Source organism: Heterodontus francisci, chromosome 43, assembly GCF_036365525.1.
Source record: "Heterodontus francisci isolate sHetFra1 chromosome 43, sHetFra1.hap1, whole genome shotgun sequence".
Lineage (NCBI taxonomy): Eukaryota > Metazoa > Chordata > Chondrichthyes > Heterodontiformes > Heterodontidae > Heterodontus > Heterodontus francisci.
The window spans coordinates 9,717,463-9,730,643 of NC_090413.1; the positions used below are offsets into that span (position 1 = coordinate 9,717,463).

The 13,181-nt window shown below is 44.5% G+C and overlaps 1 protein-coding gene across 1 annotated transcript in view; it reads left to right on the plus strand.

Moving 5' to 3' along the window:
• LOC137355641 (patatin-like phospholipase domain-containing protein 6) overlaps positions 1-13,181 on the plus strand; it is a 168,013-nt gene that overhangs the window by 134,076 nt on the left and 20,756 nt on the right. Inside the window, 3 exon segments of the mRNA XM_068021016.1 lie at positions 30-146; positions 6,332-6,480; positions 8,559-8,711. Of these exon segments, the coding sequence (XP_067877117.1) occupies positions 30-146; positions 6,332-6,480; positions 8,559-8,711 (419 nt within the window).

Consider the following 13,181-nt stretch of genomic DNA (forward strand, 5'->3'; position numbering starts at 1 on the left):
CTGACTGCATCTGTTCCTCGTGTGGTTAGGCTCGCTGTGGCGGTACGTGCGAGCTAGCATGTCCCTCTCGGGATACCTGCCGCCACTCTGTGATCCCAAGGACGGACACTTGCTCATGGATGGAGGATACATCAACAACCTGCCAGGCAAGTATGTGACATTAGGAACACAGAGGTGAAAGGTGAGACCTAAAAAAGCTCATAAGCAAAATATGTTGAGTTAAGGGACTCGGTATTCCTCACTTTTTAAAAAAAAAAAAGTTCTTTTAAATAGTTGCTGTCACAAAATGAAGTGTCTGCCCACTGCAGCTGATCAGCTCTCCTTATTTGACCTGTCCAAAATCAAATCTTGTCTGGTCGCTTTGTGGAATTCACAGTTCCAGTTAAAGCCAGGTGCTGATGCGCACGAGACAATTTGTCACAAATGAACCTGGTGAAAAGTAAGCCAGGTGCCGAAATGGGATGGAACAATCCACCCACTTCACTGAGGCAGGAGATTCACGGCAAACTAATGCCCAGTGTCGTTTATCCTCTCACTTTATCAAACTTATTATAATAGAAGGATCAATTATTAGAATGAATTCGGCAAAATTAATGCCTCAAATGCACTAATATAATTGTGATCCACTGGAGGGAATGCTGTAAAATGCCTCCCCTTAGTGTCAACTGACAGAGGTGCACATACAGGGGTGGAGAGTTTGCCGGGGAGTGGGGGGAAGCAGGTGTGGTTGGGGAATGTAGCTGCAACTGAGCTGATTAATGATGGTAATGATGGATTGCCTCCTATCCATTTTCCGTTTACTATCCGGGTTTTATGTATCCTAATAATCACTACGTAACATGGCCGATGTAACTTGAGTTTTTCCTGTGTCCAGTCGCCTGTATATTTTGGCTGCAGCTCCAGACCCAAGCCCATCACTGCACTTTTTTTCTCCTCTTTGAAAACTACCTTTCTCTTTATCCCTCTTCTATTGTCATGCCTACTTTCACTTCTCCCCTTTGAGGTACTCTGTGCTCCCAATTCCCTACCCCTCCTCGACCTTCCTGCTCTCTTGCTGCCATTCCAGACTTGATGCCCTCTTTGATAAGCCCACAGCTTCCCTCTGTGCCTCTCCTGGTATCCTGCAAAGGACTCACCAAGGCACTCGACCTGGCTCAGTATGAGCAACAACCCCAGTTGCCCCATCCTCCTGTGTCGCCGAACCTCCCGCCTAGTATATCTGCTGGATCTAATCTTGCCAATCTCTTTTCAATTCAACTGACCCTCCCACTGTTGTTGCTGTAGACACTGCCAGTGGATCAGCTCTCACTGCCCCTCTCCACACTTTCCTCCAGACTGTCCATTCACATGAACAAGGCCCTCGTCATCCATGAACTTATTTTATTTGACTGCATCGACATCATGGCCTTGACAGAAACCTGGCTGATGGGTGATGATACCTTCCTTCCCCCTAAATGAAGCCTCGCAGCCTGGCTATACCTTCCACTATTTGTCCCACTAAGCCCATCGCAGTGGTGATTTGGCTGTTTTCACCAAATCACGTTTTGACCTGACTCTGTACTCCTTTCTGGCGTTTTCTCTCCTTTGAACATCTCACCTTGTTCCACCCCCTCACCTTTCATTTAAAATCTGCCCACCCAAGTATGACTTTAAAAAAAATGTTCACCGCAATATCTTTGCTGTTTTCCTCCCTCAGCCTCTGCATCAAACAACTTTTCATCCTCAGTGATTTCAACCTCCAGCTCAACTCATCATGCTCTCTCTCCTCGGATTTCACTGCCCTCTTATCCTCCCTTAAACTCGCCCTCAGTATATACTCCCCAAACCGGCCTCCCCCTTGACCTGGTCCTTGCATGAGGCCTCGCTATTCCCATCATATCAATCAGAGATCAGGCCATCTCTGATCATTTCACTCTCCACCCACATCCCCCTTCCATCCCCCAACCCTACCTCCTGCTGTATCCACCCCCGGAAAAATCTATCCCCTCATTCACTTACAACTACACTTTCAAAATCCCAACTGTATAGCCTTTGGCCTTCTGTTTGTCATGACATACCTGCAGCTACTGATTTGCTCAGCCACACCCTCATCTCCACCTATAAGGTCCCCAATAAAACTATTACTCACTCAACCTGGTATGTCCCTCATTTCTGCTGCCTTAAGTCCAAGGGATGCAGACTTGAACAGACATGGCAGACAGCTAGTTTAGCCATTCACCGTGAGATTTGGCTAGGTCACATAAAGCAGTATCAGGTCTTGCTGTCGTCTGCTAAAACTGCTCACTATTCCAGGATCATCCTGGAGTGAAAAGATAACCCTGACTTCTGTTCTGCACTGCAAGCCATCTTCCTAAGTGCCTCTACCCTGTCTCCTCCACCCTCACTTCCAACAATAAATGCGAGGAGCTCAAGGAATAACATTGAGACCATCTAATCAGCTGCTGCTGCTGCTTTCCTCCTTTCCCCTAGCCTACCGGGCCAAACTTCTTAAGTTCCTTCCTGCCCTAGCCCTGAACTTGCTTCTTTCTCCAGTTTCTCTCCTGTTTCCCCTCTTGGCCTCTGAGTTCATCTTGTCCATGAGATCCACTTCCTGCTCCCTCAGCCCTCGTCCCACTAAATTGCTGATCACCCAACTTTCCTTCCTGGTCCCTGTGTCAGCTGATACTGTTAAGTGTTCTCTCTTCAGGTACCGTCCTTTTCTCCTTTAAATCTGCCATTATAACCCCTCATCAGAAAACTAACCATTGAGCCCACTGTCCTTGCAAGCTACCACACCATCTCCTACCTCCCTTTCCTCTCCAAAGTACTTTGATATGTTGTTGCTTCCCAAATCTGTTTTTGTCTCTCCTGAACTCCATGTTTGAATTCCTCCAATCAGGTTTCCACCACTGCCACCACAGTGCCTAAACAGCTCTTACCAAAGTTACAAACGGAATCCTGTGTAACTGTAAAGTATCCCCTCTCCGCGCCCGCCCACCTCCGCACTGCCCCTGTCCGACACCTCTCTGTCATCCAGCGGGGTGGGTCTGCACTTGCCTGGTTCTATTTCTATCTATCTGGCCAGAGAATCAACTGCAGTTGCTTCTTTTTCTGCTCCTGGATCGTTACCTCTTGTGTTTCCTCCAAGGATCTATCCTTGACCCCCTCCAATTTCTCAACTACATGCTGCCCGTCAGACATCATCCGAAAACACGGCAGTAGTTTTCACATGTATGCTGACGACACCCAACTCTATCTCACCACCACCTCTCATGATTCCTCTACTGTTGCTAAATTCAGATTGCTTGCCTGACGTCCACTATTGGATGAGCAGAAATTTTCTCCAATTAAATAAGTCCCCACTACAAACTTTGTTCCCTAGCTACCAACTCGATCCCTCTCCCCAGCAACACTCTGAGACTAAACCAGTCTGTTCACAACCTTGATGTCCTATTTCACCCCGCAGTGAACTTCTGACCATATATCTGCACCATCACTCAGACTGCCTATTTCTGTCTCCATGACGTTGCCTGACTTCACACCTGCCTCAGCTCATCTGCTGCTGAAATCTTAATCTGTGCCTTTACCTCTAGACTTCCAACACACCCTGTCCCACCTCCCACTTTCTACCCTCCGTAAACATGAGGTCATCCAAAACTCTGCTACCCATGTCCATGCCCTTACTCGCACCAGGTCCCATTCTCCCATCACCCCTGTGCTCGCAGACCTGCATTGGTTCCTGGTTAAGCTTTGATTTTAAAATTCTCATCCTTGTTTGGCCTTTATGGCCTCACTCTCCCTATCTCTGTAATCTCCTCCAGAGCCACAACCCTCCAAGGTATTTACCCTCATTTACTTCTGACCCTTTGGTCATTGCCAATTTTGATTGCTGCCCCATTGGTGGCTGCAGTCAAGGCCTTAAGTGTCAGCTGTGGCTCATTTGGTAGCGCACTCACTTCTGGGTTCTGGGTTCAAGTCCCACTCCAGGACTTGAGCACAAAAATCGAGGCTGGCACTCCAGTGCAGTAGTGAGAGAGCACTGTACTGTCTTGAGATGCGGTCTTTCAGATGAGATGTTAAACCAAGGCCCCATCTGCTTGCTCAGGTGGATGTAAAAGATCTCATGGCACTATTTTGAAGAAAATCAGTGGAGTTCTCCCCCGGCGTCCTGGCCAATATTTATCCCTCAATCAACATCACAAAAACAGATTATCTGGTCATTATCACATTGCTGTTTGTGGGAGCTTACTGTGTGCAAATTGTCTGCCATGTTTCCTGCATTACAACAGTATCTACACTTCAAAAGGAAGTACTTCATTGGCTGTAAAGTGCTTTGAGATGTCCAGTGGTCATGAGGGTGCTATATAAATGCAAGTCATTTTTCTATTTTAAGCTCTCAAATTCCACCCCAAGCCCCTCTGCCTGTACCTCTCTCCATGTTTGGCACTCCTTAAAACCTACCTCTTTGACCAAACCATCTGCCCTATTATCACCTTTGGGTCAAGTTTTACTCCTTCGAGCTCTCAGAGCTACATAATGATCACAGCCTTAAAGGTGAGTGGGCATCTCGCAGTGTTGTTTTTGGGTCAACCACTAGCTGGAGATTGGGGGAGGTGGTGGGGTGTTAGTATTCTGTGGAATCAGGAACTCATCCAAATGTTGGGCATGAACACACATCCTACCTCTGCATTGTGCAACTCTGTCCATACAGTTCCACTTCCCAAAACTAATCACAATATATTTGAAACCTGGCTGTAAGTGAATTTGCATTATATAATGCTGCTATCAATGCAATAGTGAAAATATATTATAGGGTAGAGAAACCCACACATTACTAAATTATATTGAACAGTAATTTTAAAAACGGTAAAACATTGTTGATGTTTACACCAGTAAGAATACGTTTTCAAGTCAGTAATACAACCTTGGTTTCAGAAGATGGCAAACTTTCTGGCACTTGATTCAACAATACTCACATGCTTCCATACTTCCTACCTCTGGCTTGCTTGTCTAGTACTATGACAACCACATTACCGTACCCAGTAGGTTATGGGTCAGACCCAAACCTTTAACCTTTTCTTCTCTTTAATATGTTATTGACTGTATTGTAACACACATCATTATACAGTGTCATGCTGTTAAATGTGTTGTTCCACTGTCACACTCTTGGACCCTGTCAACTTTACTGTTCCCTGCCAATATTTAATATTGTATGTGTGTATGATATACTCTGACCTAAACGATTGTTAGTGTCACATTTTTATATACCATTCACATGGCTATATGCTGACCAATTTATTGTCTACAGGACACATTGCTGTACCTCTCCTCATTGTTATATATCAGCTACATATTGGGCATACTATTATAGAATGACCAGTTTATCCACTCACTGGATTGCTATCACTCAGCTATCCTGTTATATACCTGTTCTGTTACTGTATAATCTCTTGCATCACTTTTATATGAGCCACACTACTGTACATTGGACCTGCTATTATACTTTGGTCAGATGGCTGCACAATGACCATGTTTCACTCCATTAACCACATAATCGATCCAGTGGCCATTTTATTAACCTCTGGCCACATTACTGCATACTAGCAGCATCACTTTGCAGTGGCCACGTTACAAAGCACTGACCACATTGGTCGACTCTGGCCATGTTGCTTTATTTTCCCCACTTTGCTGCACAGATTTATTTCCTGTTCAATTGTTGATCATCACTTGACAAGCATTGCTAGTTTTTCACTGGGTTCTTCGTCTACACTGTCACATGTCACTCTACCATTTCCCACCAAAATAAACCAAGATATTATATCCTTCACTCCCAACCCCACACCTGCATCATATCTGGGATTAGTTGACTAGTCCAAACTATTGTCGAGTTACATTTGGCATGTTCTGAAGTGCAGGATGAGATTACTGCCTTGTACTAACGTCCCAAGCATCTGTCATTCAATATGGAATTCATTATTCTTTGAAGAAGTTTATACAAAGGGATGTATGTTAAATTTGTGTGTTGGTAGAATGTTTTAATTGTTGTAAACACCAATAAAGTTACTCCTTTGATTACCAGTTAATTTGTTTATGATCTTATTTAAAGTGGATTACGGTAAGTGGAGTGCAATGCAGCTTGTGTACATTGACAGTGTAATGCAAATGGAACGTTTTTGGACATGGTGCAAAAGCAGTGCTGTGATTCTCAGAGGACTAACCAAATGGAGACTGTCTCTGGAGATAGTCTTCAGAGAGCTCCAACTCTCGGGCCAGCTGGTGTACTGTGCAGTGTGCAATATTCATGTCTTGTTCACCTCAAGTATTAAATGAGTTGTTTTTGTTATAATTGCAGCTGACGTCGCCAAAAATATGGGCGCCAAAACGGTCATTGCCATTGATGTGGGAAGCAAGGATGAAAATGAGCTTTGTAACTATGGAGACAGCCTTTCGGGATGGTGGTTGCTTTGGAAACGCCTAAATCCGTGGGCAGAGAAAGTTAAAGTAGGAAACTTGGCAGAAAAGACTGCTTTTCAGTCCATTACACAGTGAGCTTTTGTAAAAGAGTTGGGGCAACTGGCTGGTGCAGTGAGAGGAGAGCTGGAAAAGTGTTTCCATTTCTCACAGCTGATCTACAGCCACCTACTCTCAGATAGCAATTCAATCTGCACTGTGAGGGCTATTCAAATCTCTTCCCCAACTCCCATTATTTAATGGACAGTCCCACACACTGCTTAATCCCCAAGAGTGGAAATGTATCATCGAGGTTAAGATTAAGCCATTTTTGGTTGGAATTTTCCTATTGTTCCTCATGTAATACTTGCATTCAGTGCTGTGGCAGTGCAGTAGGGAGATTTTGCTCTGTAACAAATTTGTGCTCACACCGATATTGAGAGCTTGATGTCAGTGATGTGTGGGTATAGAATGTGAGGGGGGTATTCCTAAACCCAGCCCTGTCATCCCCAGGGATTCTTTCGCATGCCCTCTGTTTTGTGTGGAGCCAAGATCTGTGACTAGTGTACATTACTGTAGGGATATGAATGCTCCCAGAATGTTTGTGCATACTTTCTGGATTATGTTAGGTGCCACCTCATTTGTCCTTTATTGCTACCTTTCATTCTTTACTCTCCTTCCCTCCCCTTCTCCCACTCACTCAGGCACACACCTGTGTGTATCTCTCTCTCTGGTCTCAGTCTGTGTGCAGCTCCCCCTTTTCTCACAAGCATGCACTCTCATGTACAGTATTGAGTTACATTGGAACAGGTATAAATGTGAGTAATGTCACGGGATGGGACATTTGATCACAGGAGCACCCATGTGATTTATTGTTACTTTAATTATCACTGAGTAGGAATTTATGAACTGTGAGGTTTAAGATAATGGCCACCTTGGGGACAAGTACTTAAATACGTCGCAGTCACTCCAGTCATTAGCTACTCTTGTTTTTCACTGATTTTGCCAAAGCTATGACACATGGATCTGGGTTGTGGCCGGATCTGCAATCCAGCTGCATATTGCTGGGAAAATATTCCTCAGAGCTAAGTGAAGCTTGTTACTAGTTTATTTTGCCAGAGAGAAGAAAGTAAAGAGGAGCGAAGAACCTTGCAATCTCATCAACAAAAGCAAAATACTGCAAGGTGCTTTTCATCATATCAGATGCGTTCCCTGTGTGGGCTGTGCAGAGGCCATGCCCCCCACATGGGCCAAGGAAAGGTGGGCAAATCAAGGGCTGGGAATGAATTGCTGTCATAGTCAGTTACAGCACAGAAGGAGGTCATTCGGCCCATCGATTCCATACCGGCACTCCATGGAGCTATGTTGTCAGTCCCATACCCCAGCTCAATCCCCATAGCCCTGCAAGTCTGTTTCTCTCAGGTGGTCATCCAACTTCATCTTGACCTAACCCTGCAGGTAGTTTCAAATAAGATCTTATTACGTGGCTCCTCTTTCTTCTTTGGCCTCCTTGTCTCGGGAGACAATGGGTAAGCGCCTGGAGGTGCTCAGTGGTTTGTGGAGCAGCGCCTGGAGTGGCTATAAAGGCCAATACTAGAGTGACAGACTCTTCCACAGGTGCTGCAGATAAAATTGGTTGTCGGGGCTGTTTCGCAGTTGGCTCACATGCTGGAATTTCCACCTGTGTTCAATGTTGCTGATTAAAGAAGGTGAGAATTCCAAATTTCCTGAATGAATGATCAAATACAGCAAATGTAAACAAAAAATGTAATTTTTATGGTAATAGCTCAAATTACAATCCCAATAGGAAGGATGTGGAGAACTATGTGTACTCAATCCTCTTTCCCTGTGCTGATTAATGCTCTGTCTTGTTCTCTCATCTCTTTCCTTTGTGTTCTCTGGTTTTCTCTCACTCGCTCTCTCCATTTCTCTCTCACCATAACCATGTTACCTCATTCGCTGAAGTCTTGTTGAAGAGAAATCATTTCATTGATAGTGAAAATATCCCTGTGTATGTCATACAGAGAACAGACCTCCAGTTTAGAAACGGGCTCCTTTAAGAATGATGTACATAGTTTGTATGGTGATGTTTGAAGATTCCATGTAACCATTGATCTGATACGTTCTAGGTGCCAGATATGGCAGAAATCCAGTCGCGACTGGCTTACGTCTCCTGCGTTCGGCAGCTGGAGCTGGTAAAGAGCAGTACGTACTGTGAATACATCCGCCTGCCTATTGACAGGTTCAAAACCATGGACTTTGGCAAGTTTGATGAAATTTACGTAAGTGTGCATTTTTTGGCTTGTGTTTTCAGAGAACGAGCGAATAATACAGTAGGAAGGAGGCCATTCAGCCCATCATGCCTGTGCCGGCTCTTTGAAAGAGCTATCCAATTAATCCCACTCCCCCTGTTCTTTCTCCATAGTCCTGAAACTCTACCCATTTGAATCTCTCAGTAGCTTGGTTTGAAGGGTGTGTTAACCATAACTTCAGACACCGAATTGACCAGTGTGTCGTCTTTTCATGATGTCTAGTCCTTTAGAGGACACTTAGTTATGCCGTAACATGGCAACCTCCCAGTGCCTGTCTTCCCTCTCCCTCTGCACAAACCTTTTTTCCTTTGTTCAGATATATCTGTCAGCATTGTAAAAATCTTGTTTAACTTTTGGGTCAAGGGTACGTTACAGCTGAAATGGTTAAGTGTAAGGACCAGCTCAAGGCAATTTACAACCAATGCAACTTGACTTGACTGTATTTACATTGTTATGTACCAGCTTTCACTGTCACTCCTGAATTCCGCAATGGTTACATTGCTCCTGTTAGTTCTGCAATGTGTACTGAACCCACCTGCCATGGCCAGAGAAGGTTTGTGTTGTTTATCCATTGTGACGTACCCAGTCATTGAGAATCACCGAAACAGAATAAAAGTGCCTCCCACTCCATAGTCGTCACCTCAACTCTACGCAGACAGAGCAGGCAGAGAGAGAGAAAGACTTGCAATTTATACAGTGCATTTTGTGGCTTTAGAATATCCCAAAACACTTTACAACCACTGATGTACTTTTTGAAATGTAGTCACTGTTGTATTGTAGGAAACCCTCGCTATTATCCCCTAATGTAGACAGCTCACTATATTGACCCCCATTTATGCATGTTTAGAACTGACTGGCTGTATTTTATCAGCAGCTCCAGCAAAGACTGTTGGTGTTGTCTTTATAATTTTCCATGTAAATAAATGCTGTAAGGAAGCAGTCTCTATCTTTATAACACAAACCAGCCCAGCAGCTAATAACTCCAGTATCTCCATTTTTGTCTCACTTTTGGCATACCTGTACTGCACAACAAGCCCCAGTAGTCAAAAATAAAACCCAGGGCAGCAGTACTATATGCAAATACGATAGCTTCGTTCAGTACAACACCTGCAGCTGTTGATGTGCTCAAACACCTTCACCTTTGATGTTCTTCTCTCCTCGCTTGGTTATTCCAGCTGGTATGCTCCCCATCATCACTCCCTTTGTCTAAGGGCTGCAGACTTGAGTGTATTTGGTGCAGAACTGGTTCAGCTAATCTATCTCCAGATCTGGCTGGACCACATCAGGCACCATCTGGCCTCGTGCTCCTCTGCCAAAACCACCCACAACTTCAGAATCATCCTGGAGAGCAAAGATAGAATTGTAGAATGTTACAGCACAAAAGGCCACTCAGCCTGTCATGTCTGTGCTGTCTGTCAGCAAGAACAGCTCTGCCAGTCACACTCCCCCACCTTTTCCCCATAGCCCAGCAATTTTTTTTCTCTCCAGCCGCTTATCCAATTCCCTTTTGAAAGCTGCAATTGAATCACTCTCAGGCAGTGCATTCCAGATCCTAATCACTCACTGTGTAAAAAAAACTTTTTCCTCATATCACTGTTGCTCCTTTTGCCAATCGCCTTAAATCGGTGTCCCCTGGTTCCTGACCCTTCCACCAATGGAAACGGTTTCTCTCCATCTACTCTGTCTAGATTCCTCATGATCTTGAAAGCCTTTATCAAATCTCCTCTCACCCTTCTCAAAGGAGAACAACCTCAGCCTTTCCAGACTGCCCTCGTAACTGAAGAATCTCATCCCTGGAACAATTCTCGTGAATCTTTTCTGCAAAGCCCTCTCCACCCTTGACTCAGTGCAAGGAGCTCATGGACTTCTTCGTCACTAAGATTGAGACCTGCTGCTTCTGTCCCTTCACCCACCAAAACAAAAGATCCAACTTTTCAAATTTTTCTTCATAGTTGTATTTCCTCATAACAAGCAGCATCCTAGATGTGCCCTCTACAGCCTCAAAGCCTTCCTATAGTATGGAGCCAGTATTGCACACAATACTCTAACAGGTCTTTTTAGGGTTTTATAAAGGCTTGTCATTTTTCAACACATCTCTCAACTCCTCCACTGTCTCTAAACTATCAGACTGCTTGTCCAACATCCAATACTGTAGGTGAGGTGAATGTGGCTGCTGTTGATATCAAGGCAACATTTGACTGAGTGTGGCATTGGAGAGCTGTAGTAAAACTGAAATCAATGGGAATCAGGGAAAACTCTCTATTAGTTGGAGTTATGCTTCACACAAAGGAAAATAATTGTGGTTGTTGGAAGCCAATCATCTCAACCTCAGGACATTGCTATGGGTAGTGTCCTAGACCCAGTCTTTAGCTGCTTCATCAATGACCTTTTCTCCATCATAAAGTCAGAAGTAGGGATGTTAGCTGATGATTGCAGTGTTCAGTACCATTCAAGATTCCTCAGATCATGAAGCAGACAATGTCTGCATGCAGCAAGACCCGGACTGTATTCAGGCTGAACCAGACTGTTCACAACCTTAGTGTCATATTTGACCCTGAGGAGATCTGGCAACATATCCACATCATCAATAAGACTGCCTATTTCTATCTTCGTAACATTACCAGACTCCGCCCCTGCTGCTGAAACCCTCATCCGTGCCTTTGTTACCTCTAGACCTGACTTTTCCAATGCACTCCTGACTGGCTTCCAATCTTCCGCCCTCCATATATTTGAGGTCATCCAAAGTTTTGCTACCAAGTCCTATTCACCCATTACTTCCGTGCCCACTGACTTAATTTGGCTCCCAGTTATGCAACGTCTTGATAAAATTCTCATCCTTGTTTTCAAATCCCTCTATGTTCTCACCCCTTCCTATCTCTATAACCTCCTCCAGCTGTACAACCCGCCAGGATTTATGCGCTCTTCCAATACTGGCCTCTTGCGCATCCCTGATTTTCATCATTGACGTGTGCCTTCAGCTGCCTGGGCTGTAAGCTCTGGAATTCCCTCCCTACAACTTTCTGCCTGTCAGTCCTCCTTTATGATGCTCCTTCAAACCTACCTCTTTGGCCAAGCTTAGTATCTCCTTATGTTGCTCGGTGTCACATTTTGTTTGATGAAGCTCATCCTTGGGATTTTACTAAATTAAAGGTGCTAGATAAATGCAAGTTGTTGTTATCTCTGCTCTCCACCTTGTTTTAAGGATGAGCAAATCTGAAGACAGTTGCAATGTTTTTTTTTATGCCTAGTTCAGACCGTTACAGCATAGACAACCACATCTAATGCATTAGAAGGGCACACTGCAACCTCACATCAGGCCCGCTGGGTTTCAGAAAATGGTTATTAGTGTGGTGATGTTCACTGGAACTTGGCCATGCTCACAGGAATAGTGCAGTGGGTCATGTTCACTGAAACTGTACAGTCTTCCAACTAGCAAACTCTGGGGCCCATATTTTAAAATATAAAGTTGTGTGTCAGTGAACCTTTACAATCAACAGTTCAGCTTAAGAGTTTTGTGGATTTGATTGCCAGGCATTGAGGTGGCCAGGCAATTGAATATTGCGCTGTAGATAATGAACTTTGTGGTGATACATTCACAGTGTTTTTGTGCTGATCTATGGAGCATGTTTTATATAGATTGTTGAGAGGACTATACTAAAGATTATCTTCATGAAAGTGGAAACTGTTGTTAACTTCAAGCAGTGACAGAGTGTTGCTGATCTGACTGAGCTGTAGGGAAGTGAAGATGTACACTGTGGCATTCAGATTACAGCCCTGAAAGCTTCCCCCTCAGCAAGTGAGTGAAAGGTGGGGGAGGGGAGGAATGGGAGAAGTAAAGGGAAAATAGCTGAAAGGAGAACAGAGAATGGCTATTGTCATAGTGTCAGCTGTGGCTCAGTTGATAGCACTCTTGGGTTTAAAGGGATCAAAGGGATGGGGCGAAAGTGGGAACAGGCTACTGAGTTGGATGATCAGCCATGATCATGAATGGCGGAGCAGACTCGAAGGGCCAAATGGCCTATTCCTGCTCCTATTTTCTATGTTTCTAAGTTGTTAGCACTCATACCTCTGAATCAGAAGCTTGTGGGTTTGAGTCCCATTCCAGGACTTGAGCAGAACAATCTGGGCTGACACTCCAGTGCAGTATTAAAAGAGTGGTGCACTGTCAAAGGTCCCACTGTCCTTCAGATGAAACGCTAAACAGAAGCCCCCATCTGTCCCCTCAGGTGGACGCAAAAGATCCCATGGTGCTATTTCAAAGAAGAGCAGGGGAGTTCTCTCCAGTGGCCTGGCCAATATTTATCCCTCAACTCACATCTCTAAAACAAATTATCTTGGTCATTATCACACTGCTGTTTGTGGGAGCTTGCTGTGTGTAAATTGGCTGCAGCATTTCCACCATTATAACAGTGGCTACACTTCAAAAGTACTGCTTTGGCT